At 38.6% G+C, this 16,044-nt stretch overlaps 1 protein-coding gene and 1 long non-coding RNA gene across 2 annotated transcripts; both read right to left on the reverse strand.

Annotated features, from left to right (window-relative positions):
* Positions 1 to 5,608: 5,608 nt before the first annotated feature.
* On the reverse strand, positions 5,609 to 9,906 carry LOC110053772 (uncharacterized). Its single transcript, XM_089286877.1, has 2 exons — positions 9,833 to 9,906; positions 5,609 to 8,825 (listed from the first exon to the last, which is right to left on the reverse strand). The coding sequence occupies exons 1-2, from the start codon at positions 9,894 to 9,896 to the stop codon at positions 8,416 to 8,418; spliced, it is 474 nt and encodes a 157-aa protein (XP_089143003.1). The 5' UTR covers positions 9,897 to 9,906; the 3' UTR covers positions 5,609 to 8,415.
* A 3,209-nt stretch (positions 9,907 to 13,115) lies between these two features.
* Positions 13,116 to 15,800, reverse strand: LOC149114414 (uncharacterized). The gene is made up of 2 exons (XR_016206460.1): positions 15,322 to 15,800; positions 13,116 to 15,168 (listed from the first exon to the last, which is right to left on the reverse strand). It is a non-coding gene; the product is annotated as an uncharacterized LOC149114414 (long non-coding RNA).
* Positions 15,801 to 16,044: the final 244 nt, after the last annotated feature.

Here is a 16,044-nt window from a genome sequence, read left to right on the forward strand (position 1 = left end):
TTTTGATATTTCTAGATAGCGTTTTTCCATCTCAAAATAAATTTGTGCCAAACAGTATTCAAATTTCAATTCGCGATGTGGAGTTTGTGCGAGGTGATCCAAGAGTTTATAGAGACGTGAAAAAGATGAAATGGCAAATGGTCAAATCAAGTAGGCGACGAAATAAAATGTAATTCCGAAATGGATTTCAAATCTCGTTAAGTGACCGTGAAATACCGTTTCAACTAACCGATCCAATCGAGTTTGATTTGCAACTGTTTATAGCTTGCCATGTCATATCTTTCTCTGTCAGACGATAATATAGATCATGGTGAACTTCGGATCAGTTGAACAGGAGCAAGCACACTCATCAATCAAAATCCAATCATTGTCCCTCCTTAAATTATCCAATTTCGATGAGTTACAACCCATTTAAGTTTCGAAATAAGCTAATTTTTTTCTTCCGATGAGACCGTTCGCTCCGTTCTCTTTTCCCGTGCAACAGCCAACGTGTAAACACCACAAAATAATCAATATCTGGTAGCACAAAGGTGTTCATTCCTAAAATAACGCAAAATTTCTTCGACTAGTTCAAAATATTTTATGAACTCGTTAAGTCAAAGCAATGTCGGGACAATCCTCCATGAAAATTTAAATCTCTTTTTGAAAAGTCCGCAAATATTTTACTGTTTTGAACATAGTATCAAAGAAAAATGTTTATGTACTTCTTTTGGACGTCCAGAAATTAAAACGTTGAAAGTGACAAAGGAAAACAAAGATGCAAAGGCGCCAGGAGAACTTTGTATAACAAGACACGTTTTTAATACAATTCATATGCAAATGATATAATCCTTTTTAACACATTTGTTGCTGTTCTTTCTAGTTTTGGTTACGATTCAGTTGTTTTCAAAATGGTTGGTAACCTTTTTGAAAACCTTGAAAAATAATCAGTATTGTGCAATAGCCAATTTAGAAAAACAAAAGATGTAAGAATCGAATTTGATTTGCAAATGTTTAAGCATTTATAGGAACAAGTTTTATATTGTTGTTTTCCGCGATCCTAAACTCTTTCCTAAACTGATTAAAGCTGAAAATTTCAACTCTCCTAAACGATTGTCTTACTTGGTTTCAACCGAAGTTCTGAGAATTTGGTAACACATCAAGACAACATCTCCTTAGTCGACTCTCCTATACTTTGCTGCGTTTTCCTCAGTTTTTGCCACACCTTTTATAAACCAGATATTGATCTTAGAAGTCTACACGTTCAACATCTAGAGGTTAAACAAACGTTGATCAGTCGTTAAGGTGGCACTTTCAAAAATTGAGAGTTGTGTAGTATGTCCAATAACCTGAAAACATTTCCAATTTATTTTAAAGTACCTGTGGTACAACGGTGTACAAGAAAACTTAAGTTTCCATTTTCAGCCAGACCACTATATCGGCAATCACATGATTCTGAATGCAGTTTATAATCTCTGAGAAATTTCCCTTTAGCCTTCCGAATTCCTTCAAGTGTTCCCAAAGCCTTCGTTACCGTTGGGAAATCTTCGGAAGACTTCTGAAATCTTCGAGTGATCTCCGGAATTATATCGTCGGCGATCTTCGGAATACCTCGGATGGCTGTCGGCAGCTGTTCGAAATGTTCGTGTTTCTTTAAAATTTCGTAATTTGCAATCGACCTTTAATTGAGCCGGAGTGTAGATGCGTTTCACCTTGTTAAAAATGTTTGCAAATAATTTTATCATACAACTGTGTGTTCATGCGATTAATTCAGATGACATCCTAACCCTTTCAAGAGTAATTTTCATTGTTCTGGCATTAATTTTTCCATCTTTGAGGCTTTTTTTCCATATTTTGTTCCAAAATATGTTTTTTTCTGTTTCGCTACAGGCAAGCGGTCCTATCAATCTCACTTAACATGACGTTTTACTCGATCTGCGAAGAGTAAAATGTTGCGCGATGATTTTAATTCTAGCAAGACAACTTATTTGTTGTAGAGTGAATTTCGTTGCTGCCAAATATATTTTTTTCGTCTTACAGGCCATATAAATTTCCTGTACGCGTTTTGATCACAAAAATTTAGATGGGTGTTACCAAATGTAGTGCCACCGTAAAAACTCAACGTCGTTTATCCACTTCATCATGTCGACCAAAATGGTGGCTACCACAATTGAGATATCAGATTTGCCTACTGCCAAAGGTTAGCTATTGAAAAAAATATGTATCAGTCGTTCAAAACATTTCAATACCACGACTTCCTCGTACTAGTAAATATCTCGACAACTACCTTACAATGCGAGCTTCAAATATATTGCCACCATTTTGATCGAAAGTTTTGAAATTAAAATTCTTATCTCGTTGTCATCTCCAATGTTCAATAACTAGTAACTCCGCGAAGTTCAATCTTTGCTTTCGTTCGCCGGGACATACCACTGAATTCCATCTTCGCCGTTAGGCCATTTCCACTCCTTTAAAAGAAGACAATAAAGAGAAATATAAGCTTTTTTTTACTAGAGAGATGTATTTCCAAGATACACTATTACTACCAGGGCAAGCAGCGACCAAAGCTCGAATGAACCAGCTGCACGTGGTAACGGTTTTCAACTTCCCGGGAGCAACACGTAACGCAAATAACAGGAAATATCATACAAATATTAATTCAGCGCAAGTATCTTACAAACTTTCGCAAAAATTATTTATCAACCATTCAAGTAAACGTTTCATCTCAGTGATTGCAAAATTACGATTATCTAGTTTATGAACGAAGCTGTGTGTAGCTCGGCGAAGAAACTTGCGAGCGAAGGTTGCGACTTAACTTTAGGAAGGTAGAAATTGTTCCATTTAGTGAGGAGCAAAAGGATTAAAACGTACACTCACCAGTAGCATTTTAATAATTCTATCTCGCCCTGCTCTATCCTCTTCGAAGGAAGAACATAGCCAGATCTGACATCACCAGGAACACATAAATTTACGTCCTCACACTATGACCAAGTGTTTGGTTTGACGCAAATTTCACAAGTAGTCATGAATATTGATTACAAACCAGACCCAATCGCTGACAAAAACGTCGCAGCATACATGTTTTCACGACGTAGATCTTAATTCTTATGCAAAACAATTGTATACTTTAAAAACATCAATTTCGTTCCCGATCTTTGCATTTTTAGGCTTTATTAAGACAGTAATAGAAGAAATTAAATACATTCGTAAGGGGTGATTCACGCAGCCGTCATACTTCGTTAAATCAAGAGAATATGAAACCTTTTCTGATAACGTTTTTTGTCGATATATTGCTGCGTGAAAAATCGATTTCGTTTAACATGGCGCAGGGGACAACTTTTAACGCAACATTTCGTTGCAGCAACATGTTGCAGGTTTTTGAAAGTGATTCACTTCAATCATTTAGTGTAACTTCGCCTTTACGCGGAGTTCAATTTTTCACGCGACAATGTTGGGCGAGAAATCGTCGCGTCCCTAAGCTAACACCACGTTAAAGTTCCTCTAATGTTGAAATGACATCAAGTTCCTTTATATTTAACGGGAATGGGGAGAGGAAGCTGGAGGAGAATTTAAACAGGGTTCTCAGTAGAAGCCGGCAGCTGGCGAAATTCCGCCGGTTGTTAAGACCAATGTAGCCGCCTGTTCCGGTTATTAAAATTTGCACATATCATTACAACAACAAATTAAGACTTAAGACTGAAACATTTCAAGAAGAAAATAGCATTTTGAAAAGGTGAAACAGCAGTACTTGATACGTCTAATTTTATGATCATGAACAGCTCAATTTCCGTAACACTTTTCCCACCATGAAATCATGCATCAAATCGCATCTTTGGCAACCTACAATTTTGAAAATTTTCTGAGGGGAGGGGGAGGGGGGGGGGGGGGACAACATTTCGTTGCGGCAACATGTCTCGTGTTCAACTGTTGCGCAAGAAATCGTCGTGTCCCTAAGCTAACACCACCTTAATTTTCCTCTAGTGCTGAAATAACATCAAAATCGTTATATTGAACCGGAGTAGGGGAGGAGAGTTTAAGTAAACATATTTTGCTAAGCAATCGAAAACAAAACTAGACGCGTTTCAAGAGCGTTTATTCAGGCTTCGTATCGCAATATCAAATCATATTCTACACAATTGAACACAACATAAACAAATGAAAGAATCAGGATATTTAACACAAGAGTTATGCTTAAATATATATACTATTCAAGTTGCTTCAATGGGTATTCTCTTCATCCAGTTGCATGTTGTTTCTTCCCTCACCTTCAAAGATCTGTTCTTGAAGGCTCTTTGCTAATTTTTCCACATCTGAGGTGTTTTTGAGAACTAACATGAATTTTGCTTATTATTTCGGCCAGCTTTCAAGTCATAGAACTTGTGGACCGACCCTTTCAGAGAACGTTCGCCATCTTTGTATGTGAGATGAGTTCATATGGCCATATGGCATGATTCTTTCCAAAGCTTTCTTCACAAAGCACAGCATTCTGTAATTTATGTCGTTCGCGCAGAGCGAGCACACGAGTAGCAGGTTGTCGCAATTCTCATCTCCAGGTTCCACGCTCTCCGCTTTAGTAATAGAGACTTTTAGAGCCGCGTTTACCGCAAACGGCAAACAGCTAAGGGTCACGTGATCCGACCAGAGCCAAACGGCACGTTTGAAGTTTTTTACTCAGGTTTTGAACATCAAGAGGTAGGTTCTCACGTAAGTCATTTACCTCAAGCTTTATGGCCTGAATTTTTTTTTGCCACGTACAAATGTTGAAATCGAATAAAGTAGCCCCAGGAGCCATAATCGGGGACGGAGACCGTAAGTCTCGGGATTCGCGCGCACCTATGATATGGGACAATTTTTCTATTCTTAGAACAAATTGCGCCATCCTGACGTCATATATCCGCGCGGATTCACGCACGTGTCGGGGGCTCTCGCGTGGATGTTGTCACGTTGTGTGATCAAATGGTGAGAGTTGAGAGATTCTTTTGCGTATTTTTCACAGCGATGGCAGGGAATACGGCAGGGAATACGAACCAGGGCGCTTATATGTAGTTTTATGCTCTGAGCTAACGGAAAAGGTGGGTTTGTCAGGGTCGAAAACAAGACTTCAATCTCGCGCTGGGAATGAATACTAAGATCTGCTCACGCTAGTTGTAAGCTTACGCGTATGTTTTTGCGTTTGTTCTGACTTAAGAATATAGCAAGAAAACTCTACACTCTGGTATCGAGTTAATTTGTGAGTTTATCAGACAATGGTTCATCATAACCAAGACCTGTTTTGACGGTTTCTTATTGTTTCTGCTTGTTTGGTGAGTTTGCAAAAGTTTTTGAAAGGAAAGTCTGACGCGTACAATTAGCTCATTTGCATAGTGCAGCTCGTGCACTTTCAAGTCCGAGTCGGTGTTTGAATTGTCAACAAATCTTGACAAAGATTTCTTTCGTTATCTTTTGTGCTGAGATGCTGTAACAAATTTCACGAACGCAAAAAAGGCTACTAACATCATGTGTGTTTCTTCAACATGAGCATAGTGAAGTTTTACACTGCGAAAATGAAAATAGACAAGGAGTTTTGATAGCTCGATCAACAAACTCGAAATCGTTATTCCAAGTTGATTAAAGAAAGCGTCATCGTAACTTTGCTGATTATTTCTGCTTTATTCACATATTTCCAGCTTAGCTTTTATATATTCTCAAACATTTATCAATCTTAAACATATTTAAAAACTATAGAGTTATTGTTTGAGTTCGATGTACGCTTTCACACGAAAGAGCGGCGGAAGTACAATTTGTCATGTTTACTGACTGTATTGAAAACACGCATCGGCGGGCGCTCTCATTCATTGACAACAGAGAATTTACTGGATTTTTACACGAATAAAACTGAGCAGTATCTAAGGACGTAAAGTTATTGGGCCTTGGATGAAACATTAAGCGTTGCTTAAAATTCAAGCGAAACTCAAACTAGCAATTATTTTGTTTTACTTTTCGGTCGCGATAGACTGACAAATCCCTCGCAAGTGTGTGGCAAGAGGAGCTAGGAAACTATGAAGCCCTGAAGCTCTGCTATACCTAAATATATCCAGCTAGTTTTTTGCTGTGTAATGGAAAAGCTGTTAATCTTCAACATATGTGAAATTTAAAGTGGAGTAATGTACAACTCATGTAAAAGAAGCATCCGTCGGAACACAACTTGGTCAGCGATATATATAAGCTCACAGTGGAACATACCTAAATTCGACACTGTCTTACTTCACTCAAACTGGAGCAGCTTACGACGAAAATACTTAAGCAAAATTCCAACAGACGTGAACGCGTTGAGTTGTGGGCCAAACACATGAAAATTTTCGGGAATTTCGGACGCCATTTCCTCCGCGCGACATCCGCAAAAATCCTCGCAGCATGTACGTGCGTGTGCCGCAGGCGATGGCGCAATTTGTTCTATAAATAGAATTATTATCCCATATCATGGGGACAACCCTAATACTAGAAATGGCGCGCGCTTACGGTCTCCGTCCCCGATTATGGCTCCTGGTAGCCCTTTTTCTACAATGTGGTTATAATTTTTTGCAAGTAAGCAATTACCTAGCCTTTTGTTGCTGTTTGTAGAAAGGCACTGATCCTAAGTGGAAATCCAATATAGCGGCGGTTTAAGTTGAATGTCCGTGTGTGTTTTATGATGCTTTATTTCTTTAGAAAGCTACTGTGAAACTGTGAACTTCGAGGAACAGATAATGTCCAAGGACAAATATCCGAGCATATTATAGCCCCAAATGAAGGCTATTGTGTTTATTATCCTTCAAATATAGTTCGCAACATGCGTGGTTTTGAAAATTGGGGAACATTCTGGGATATTCCCCAGTTTTTGCTAGGGAATATTCAGTCACGTGACGCATTTAGACCAATTACGTGCGAGCGAAAAAAAATTTGATGGATTATAAGTGTGCTCATACAACTAACCAATAGAAGCATTGTGATTGTGTAATTTATGCATAGTCAATGAGGACAAAACAAACGATGTGTAATGTCAAGGACCTTCAAACATAAATCTTAGCTTGTTTGTTTGCTCTTTGATTTTCATCCCGCCTTCTTAACCATTTCCCCCTATTAAATGTATTTTAATCTATAAGTTACATCTAGAACAACCATAACTAACAATGTCTGCTTCAATTCTATTTTTTATTCATCAGAAACTTCAATGATAAAGGAAAAATGTTTTACAGAGAGTAAAAGGTTCAAAAATTAGTAGTTTAAGATAAGTAATTATTGTAATTGTACTTAGTTTTTAAATTTTTAACTTTTTATAAGTATTTAATTTATCAATTGAAATAGACACTTCTATTTTCATTATCATTTTAGTTTATTTTTCTTTAAAATATGAAAATTTAAAACTGTCATTTTTCCATCACCATCATGTACTTGCTAAATCCATATTTGTTCAAGCGATTGAACGAAAAGAAAAAAAAACAGTTCATAATCAAACGTCCAGAAAATATTGTAGAAACAAAAGTTACTGATAACATAACACAAAACGGCGAGGGAAAATTTTATACATTTTTACCCTAAAACAACACGAAAACGGTTTCAATTTTCAAGAATACATAAATTGAATTCCATTTGTAAGGCAGCTCAAATTGTCTGGCTATTCTGAATGAACTCACTAATGCTATTTTGTTAAAAAAAGAAAGAAAAAAAAACCCAGTCATTTAGTGAAGCCAGTAAAAGGTCCTACAAGGTCCATTTTAGTAGTCATCTGTAATTATTCTTTCGAGACGGTCAAACAATACTTATGAAAATATCATGAGTGGGGTAAGCCTCACGGAGGGTGTACCCGACCAAATGCCAGGCCTGAAACAGTCACCGGCAGTTTTACAGGGGCCGAGAAGAATGGGTCGAACCTGATCTAACCTCATAATTTCACACGAATCTATACTAATCAGCCTAATGAGGAAAACCAATAGCTTTGGTTTAAGGTTTCGCCTTAATTAAGGGTTCTTAATTATAAGTTACTCGATCGTTTGGGTTGATGAAAACCGTCCATTGATAGGAGAGGCCGGGAGGTTGAAAATCGCAAGGGAAGCGAGATACCTGTTTGCTAGGCTAATTGCCTTCTGTGATCGTTATATTTTAAAGGAGCCATGTCAGAATATTTTGAGACAATTCTTCTGATTAACAAGATTTCTTTTAAAGTAAACTTGACATAAAAGTCTTCTCTGGTAACAGAACCCCAAAAATGTAATAGCAGATCAAGAATAAATAAGAATGACTACTGACTGACAAAGATAAAGACCGGTGACAAGCGACAAAGTCAAAAAAAAATAACCAATGTTTTCAAGATACGCTTTCCATTACGTGGCTGCACTCTCCTCTGCAGACCCTCAAAGGTTTTTTTTTTTTTTTTTCGTGTGGGGGAATCTGCTAACCGATATGGGTGCCGCCGCAGAGTTACGTGAGAGGCGATTTATTCGACTTTGCGCCTGCACTCATCCCGCACAGCGGCTTTCTATTACAAATACTTCGAACCTCTGCGGAGGAGAAAGACGTAGCTAGGGTAAAGTAGCTCAGCATACCTTCAGGGGGTAACTCTGCTTTGCAGCCTGATGTATCGCACATCGCCACCATGCAGACTCCCTTAACATAATCACAGAGAGCTTTCGACATCTTGTAACTATCTCTACTGGTGCACATTCGTACCCTTATTTTTCTGGGGATGTCCATGGATATGGAGGGCGGGATGACAAGCAGCATACAAACCGGATCTCTTTCCCAGAGGCAGGGCTTCAACTCAATGTTGTCGTCACAATCAATGTCTGCATTTTCTCCCTGGGCAACACAAGTTGGGCACACGAATGGTGCTGCCACAGTGAGAATATTAATAAAATCAATGAGTTACAAATTAAGCGAGCTTAGGCCCCGTCTACACGTATTTCGCCGGAGAAATTTGGAAAAGGATTTTTCACTCCGAAAACGCATCAAATGTTTGCTGTTCACACTATGCCGGAGGAATTTGAAAACGCAACAATCACCGGCGGCAGAAAAGCTTGAGTGCACTCTTGAGGGTTAGGATTAATCACATGGTTATCAAGACATCATCGTTTTCGAAAACCTCCGTTTTCAAAATATTCTTCGTGCCCTCGAAAACGTACAGATGGCGTTTTCAAATTCCTCTGATTTGAAGAGCGTTTTCGAAAAGTTCTGGTTTTGGTCTGGATTAGTGTCAGCTCGGACCAATTCGGAATACGTTTTTTCGTTGTTTAACGCAGTAAATACGTCTTAGTGAACGGTAACAAAAGGTGAAGTGGAGTATAAAGATACGATTTGGAGAGCAAAATGATGCTGATCATAAATATACAGTAGAGCCCAAGGATAATTAAAGAGCTTTCTTCAGAATTTCCGTCTGGTGTGGGACGCCCTAAGACTTGCAGTGTAGCTCGATTATAACACTAATGATAAAGCCCAGTTTGGCAAAGGGTGTTATATTACAATATTTAGAGAGGAAGCCAAATCAGCCTTAGTTGTTTTTCATGCAGGTCTTCTATCCTGGTCGAATTGGAATTTGAAGTTGGCTTTTGTGGAGAGAGGAAAACCGGAGAACCCGGAGAAAAACCCCCTGGAGCAAGGCGAGAACCAACAACAAACTTAACCCACACATGGCACCGGAACGGAATCGAACCCGGGCCACATTGGTGGGAGGCGAGTGCTCCCACCACTGAGCCATCCCTACACCCAAAATACATATAAACCATCTATAAATATATAATATGTAAACCATTTCGTTTATCAGGGATATAAAAATCATTTTAAGACTTAACTAGGACCCCAGCAGCTTAAGTTACAAACGTGATTTGTGCTTAAATGTTACCTTCACTTTGGATAAGGCAAAACGTAGCGCAGACAGCGAGGACAAAAATTCCCAAATACACCATCGTCTTGTTACGGTCCCTGCCATTTTAAATAAAATGATAGTAAGAGGGGTGTGGCTTGCAAAATAACCTTAAAGCTTGTGCATCTTAAAAAGGTCTAGCCTAAATTTTTCAAATTCGTCGTTTGTAATCCGTGTCAGTCTTCTCCATCCTCGACCATCCTTGTTCCACTATGATTTATTACTATCTCTTTGGCGTTTTTGTATCTTAGTAAACTACACAACTGCCTACCTGATAATATTGTAGGCATAACATAAGGTAGTTTCAAACAAAACGTGACTTACGTACTTCACTCGAATCTTTCCTTTTCCACGATAAGCTTTACTTTCCTTTCACGCTAACTCCCTGCGGCAAACTGAATGCGATGGGCGCATTCTGTTCTTTATATTAGGATCTAACAATGTAGCAATACAGCAAGACATCATCGACAGCTGAAACTTTTGTGGAGGGCTGCTAAACTCTTGCCACGTTAGTCAGACTGGCTGGCGCCGGTAGCGGTTGAAAGTGTGCATGCCCAGTTGGGTTTGTCTAGGGTGGGGATCTTAATCTTTACCAGAGGAAAAAAAAAATGTGGAAATGTTTAGAAATTCTCACCATGCAATGGTGTGAGTTTCAACAATTCGAAGACCAAGCCAGAAAGGGTGGGAACGTTAACAACCATTTGTGCGTTTCTAAACCTTAGCTCTAGGCTACTTTTAACTGAAGCTTGAAATCGGCGCTAAAAATGCCGATTTTAGACAAAAGATGACAAAAGTCTACGAACAAGCGATGGTCTAGCAGTTTTCTCTGTCTGTAACCAGGGAAATGAACCTGAAAGACGGGAGCAGATGTTCAAAAACCACTTACCACAAAAGATCAAAATGGTACTCAAACGGCTCTGGTTGTTTACCGATGCATTTTCGTCATCTGAAATATCCAATTTCCTAAGTGGTAACAAATGAGTCTTTTTTAGTCATGGAAATTGTTCTATTCAGTGCTTTGTGAAAATAGTGATTATTGTAAGAACTTCTGACAAGTAAGTTATGTTTCAAATGACAACATCTTAGCTATGATGTCCTCAACCTAGGAAAACGTGAGTTCTCCAGTATATATTTCTCTTCCGTTGGCCGGGCTTTCAATTTACCAAGGTAATTAAGCTTACACTTGCCAAGGTAAACTTTAGATGGTTGAGATAACAGTTTCAATCGCGTGATGCTTATTGTGTTTTGGTCCATCGTTGTTCAAACACTGTTAAGGGGCGATTAAGTTTCAGACATGCAATGATTTTCGTTATCGACCTAATAATAACACGACGGAGTAGCCCGGAAACCCCGAAAAAAGCGAATGTCTGTTTGAATTTAGTAAGGGCGGACTTCTTAAACATTATTTTACAAGACTAAAAGTCTTAAAGAGCTAAAGATTCGGACTTGAATTGCACCCATGAATTTTACGAAACTTGACACAATATTTTTGATTCGAAATTACTACAGTAACTTCCGATTTCTGAAAACAGGAGGGAGCTTCATGATTGAAGAACGTTTCTCTGGTTTAAAAATGTAAAATTTTAGTAACAATTTTTGTAAAAGTCCCAACGTTTCGGCTAAAACTTCAGCCTTCATCAGTCACTTTCCCTGGATGAAGGCTGAAGTTTTAGCCGAAACGTTGGGACTTTTACAAAAAATTTCTACTAACATTTTAACATTTTTAAACCAGTAACGTTTTTCAATCATGAATCAACCACCTGGTTACAGGACCATTTTTAAAACCATCTCAGGAGGGAGCTTGTTTTTCCAAAAGGTTACAAATATTTTGTATGCATTCTAATCAGTCAATTTATAGTTATCATTCTTCGAAGAAACGAATATTTTCATCACTTTTTTCATTCATCGCCAGTGAGTAGTCGAAAAAGATGATATTTAAATTTTAATGAAATAATATGCTGAATTGATCATACCGCTCACACAAAGCTAAAAAAATGAAAAACTATATTAACAACAGACAATTTTCGTCTTCTCGGTATTGGACTGGAACTAGCTCGCAAGTGAGGCTAATGCGCGGAGTCTTTTCAAATGCAAATGACGTAAATCTCTTTTAATGATATTACCCCGGATGAAGCGGCCGCCATTGCAAGCCAGTTCCATATACCTCTGGTGGTTTTTTGGAGTTCGCCTTCGTCCTATACCTCCGTTGTTGTAATTGTATATACTTCTATTTATTGCGACAAATAAAATGATGATGATGATGATGATGACGTCGACGAAGACGAAGACGACGACGATAATGAATGATAATTAGTTAGGGGACCTAAATAGGGATAACCTCATGGTCCTCCTTTTCAAATGCTCCTTGTACTCTGTATTTGAATAAAGTATTATTATGATGAAAGAAGGCTACTCATAACCACTCGTACATCTTGAACAGGCTATGGTTCTGATGACGTGGGTACCCATCATTAGCCGACTGTTTTTAAACCATTTCACACTCAATTCAAATCACACGGATTATTGCCAAGTTTGAGGGCCAATTTTGAACAAGATAGTTACAAAATTTGTTACACATGTGGTTACCTTATCTTTTAGCTTTACCTATTATGCGATGAAAGCAGTATAAATATGACGTTTTATAATATGGATAGGACTCTGTGCGGGCTCTGATAGGTCAAAAACCCATGTTTTATCAGAGTATAAAACATAGAAAAGGCGTGTTTTATTGCTTTTTGCCTCATTACCTCTAGTGAACATTTTTGTTAGAGATGGCGAAAAACATTCTATTCGCGGCGTGTAAAATCTACATCATAATATACTCGCCTGCGGCTCGTGTTTTCTGCATTTTCCTCGTGTTCTCAAATGCCCGTCGTGTTTTATCACAGTGTAATAAAAGGCTTAAGCTTCTTTATTTGTTACATAGATTAAAAGGGATAATAATTAAGGGTAAAGAGTTATTCATTCATATAGCTTATTCCCGAGCTAATGCTTCTCAAGTTAATTTATTAGATCACTGCCGGTTTCAGAAATCCCAAAACAAAAAGTGGCACACGAGTCTTCAGGCGAGTGTCACTGATGCCGGCTTACCACATTTTGACATCTTCGGTGATCTATTACTGAACAGACGCACGCAGCATGGAATCTATTTGTTTCATATAATAAATAAACGCAAAAAGAGAATGTTATGACGTCTTCTATGCGCCTATCTTCCAATAGATCATAAGTAAGAACCAATCAGAGTGAGAGAATACAGCATAGCTTGGCGAATAACAGATTTATTAAACGACTGAAAATATTAAGAAAAAATTATACGATCACGGACTGGAAAAACATCTCAAACTTCAAACGCGCAGTTCTGATTGGGAGCCGGCGAGGCATATACTCACGTCTGATGTTAAAAACTAGAAGGGAAAGAGAGTTGGAAGAGAAAAAAGAATCTTTTATGTGAAAGTAAGTCCTTCCAGGAAGGTACTGCCAAAAACTAAAGAAAATCTTCAAGAGGAATCGTGAGGAATCAGTGATCAGGGATTAATCTGCTTTTGCTTGTTTCTTTGTCTTAAATTTAACAAATTGTAACAAATCAGGGGAAAATGTAACAAAACGTTTCATTTTTGCTAGGCAACCAGGCAAATTACAACTAGAGTCAAGGCTTTAAAAAAGTTGCTCGGTTCGGGTGTTTACACTAGTCCGTGCGAAATATGGAACCGTGCCGATCAAAAAGTTGACCTGCTGTTTTTTAGGTCCCAAACTTGCACACTTAGCCGTTCAAGACGTCTTCCAGTTCCGCTTGTCCCGTGTAAACGCATGGTGGAACCGTGCAAGTTTTTGTCGGTGCAAAGATTTGTCCGTACCCGTGTAAACGGGGCCTTACTCTTCATACACTCTTGGGCATTAGATCTTCAAGTGTTTTCACTCAGACACTTTTTTTGCTCTCTGTTTAGCGTTCCTTTCTGAGAGGGCGTTTTATTTTCAGTAAGACCAGTGTCAGGAACTTTTATGGCCTCCTTCGTAAGTTGCATTAGAAGCAGTGCTCTAAATGCGGGGTTGAGAGCTAAAATGATCGTAGAGTCGTAATGTTGCTGTCTATAAAGACTACGTAAAAATAAACGTTGTAAGACCAGTTTCAGAAAATTTATGGCCTCTTTCGTAAGTTGCATTAGAAGTTGTGCTGTAGATGCGGAGTTGAGAGCTAAACCGCAGAGTTGTAACATGCTGTTTATAAAACCGAGTAGGGAAAAACCTGCGTCTGAAATATCAGTCAAAGTGAAGTCTTCGGTTAGTAAAAGTTAGCAGATTCCACTGTTTCGTAATCTGTCCTCGTTGTGCCATGGGACGCGCAAGGCCTTCACAGTCCCTCTCCAGCGTGAAAATTCTCGTGCCACCTTCTGGATTTCGCCCCAGGTCAGGTGTATGGACTTTTAAACGTTCTTTCTCTGCTGACCTCCTCCAGGTTTTTTTAGGCCTCCCCCCGTATTTCATTGTTTACAAACAAAAACAAAAAATAAGAAATCAGAGCAAACATCGGCAGCTACCAATACTTCATTTAACTAGTAGTAATCAGAGATTAGTGAAGTGCGTTCGATACCTGGGGGGAAGGAGGTACTCTAGATTTGTCGATAGGGTGTGTTGCTAGGAACAGACATTTTTGGGTTATAGCAGCGGATATTCAGTTAGTATTTGAACATCTAATTGTAGGCTGAGTACCAGAAATACCTTCTCTATTAATATTTCATACTAAATAATATTTCATACTATGTTTAATAAAAAAAAATCAGAAACTCAAATCTTTTTATATCAAGATCCCCGACTGTTTTGCCAGATCCTGATTCCTATACCCAAAGCAGACTGCTGGAAAAGCATACCCTTGACAGCAGCGCATACTAAAGCCCATTTATGTCATTCCCTTTCCAGGGTTTTCCAAGTTGTGTATTCTTCAGGGTATTGTTTAACTCTTGTGTCTTTTATTGGCATCACATGTCACATTACTCTAGCCGGAGTAAGGTTAAATATGTTTCTGGTACTGTGCGGTATAGCAATAGAGTAGAATAACAGTACATAAAACTTCATTTCCAAACATGAACGTTTTTCACTCAAGTTTACATGCAAGCTTACACCCGGCTTAAAGCAATTAAGGGCCTATTGAGCTGACCCGCATTGCAATTTCTTTTTCGTCGTTTGCGGTGCTACGTTGGAATATTTGCTGTCTTTCCCACGGTCAATGAGGTTGTGTTGATTTATTCGAGCTATTACGGTCCAGCCTTGCAATTTCATTCTCACAGAGAAGTTGAATCGCCGAGAAAAGCAGCTGACTCCTGAAAGACGACACAGATCACAAATCGATATGTTACCCACGCAGTTTCAGAGAAAATACAGCACTACACAGCTTTAATTTCTCGTGCTTAGATAAGTACCTTTAGGCATTTTAGCTAATAATAGTTCGAATACATCAACACAACTTGACTAACCTTGGGGAAAACTGCGACGATTCCTACGTAGAACAACGAACGAAGAAACGCACTTGGAAATGAACGGGTAGCACTTCAAATAAGACCTCTCTATTATTCAAAACGAGGAATCACATCAGACCGAGGCTATGTGTGCCACAAAGCCAGTCCGAAATGGCGTAAAAACCCTGCAATCATCTGGCATCGCGGAAAATCGCAGGACATAAACCTGCAAGAATGACCCGACTAGTATGCGTTTTCCTAACGTCGAACGCAATCATATGTAGAACACTCTCACGAGAAATATAGACAGCAAGACACCTGCCTGTGACTGATGTTTTCTAAATTTCGCTCGTTTCCTCAAATTCTCGTTGTCTTTTATGACACTATAATACACGCTAATGCCTTCTGTAGTTGTGAAATAAATTACTTGGACAAAAGCAATTTCCAAATATTTTCGAGTGACAACATTAAAGTACGTTTCACAAACTGAATACACAATGTACATTTACCGTGTGTAAAATAGAAGTAACAGGAAGCTTAAGCAAATCGATATCACGACGACGACGGCAACGAAAACGACAACAAACAAAAAATTTAATAAACGGAAAAATGTCGTTGTGTACCTGCGTTATAAATCTTTGTTCATTTCTTTGCCGTTTTCTACAAAACACGAACGTGAAATGACCAAGTTCTACGTAGTCTGAGAAATGCGAACGACGACGGCTAAATTTTCGTATTTCC

The sequence above is a fragment of the Orbicella faveolata genome, unplaced genomic scaffold (assembly GCF_042242905.1).
Source record: "Orbicella faveolata isolate gen_17 unplaced genomic scaffold, um_ofav_v1 contig_14, whole genome shotgun sequence".
NCBI classification, from domain to species: Eukaryota; Metazoa; Cnidaria; class Anthozoa; order Scleractinia; family Merulinidae; genus Orbicella; species Orbicella faveolata.

Coding starts and splice junctions, on each gene's coding strand:
- LOC110053772 (XM_089286877.1), bottom strand. CDS start 9,896: ATGGTGTATTTGGGAATTTTTGTCCTCGCTGTCTGCGCTACGTTTTGC. Junction 8,826..9,832: donor TTGCCTTATCCAAAGTGAAG/GTAACATTTAAG, acceptor TCACTGTGGCAG/CACCATTCGTGTGCCCAACT.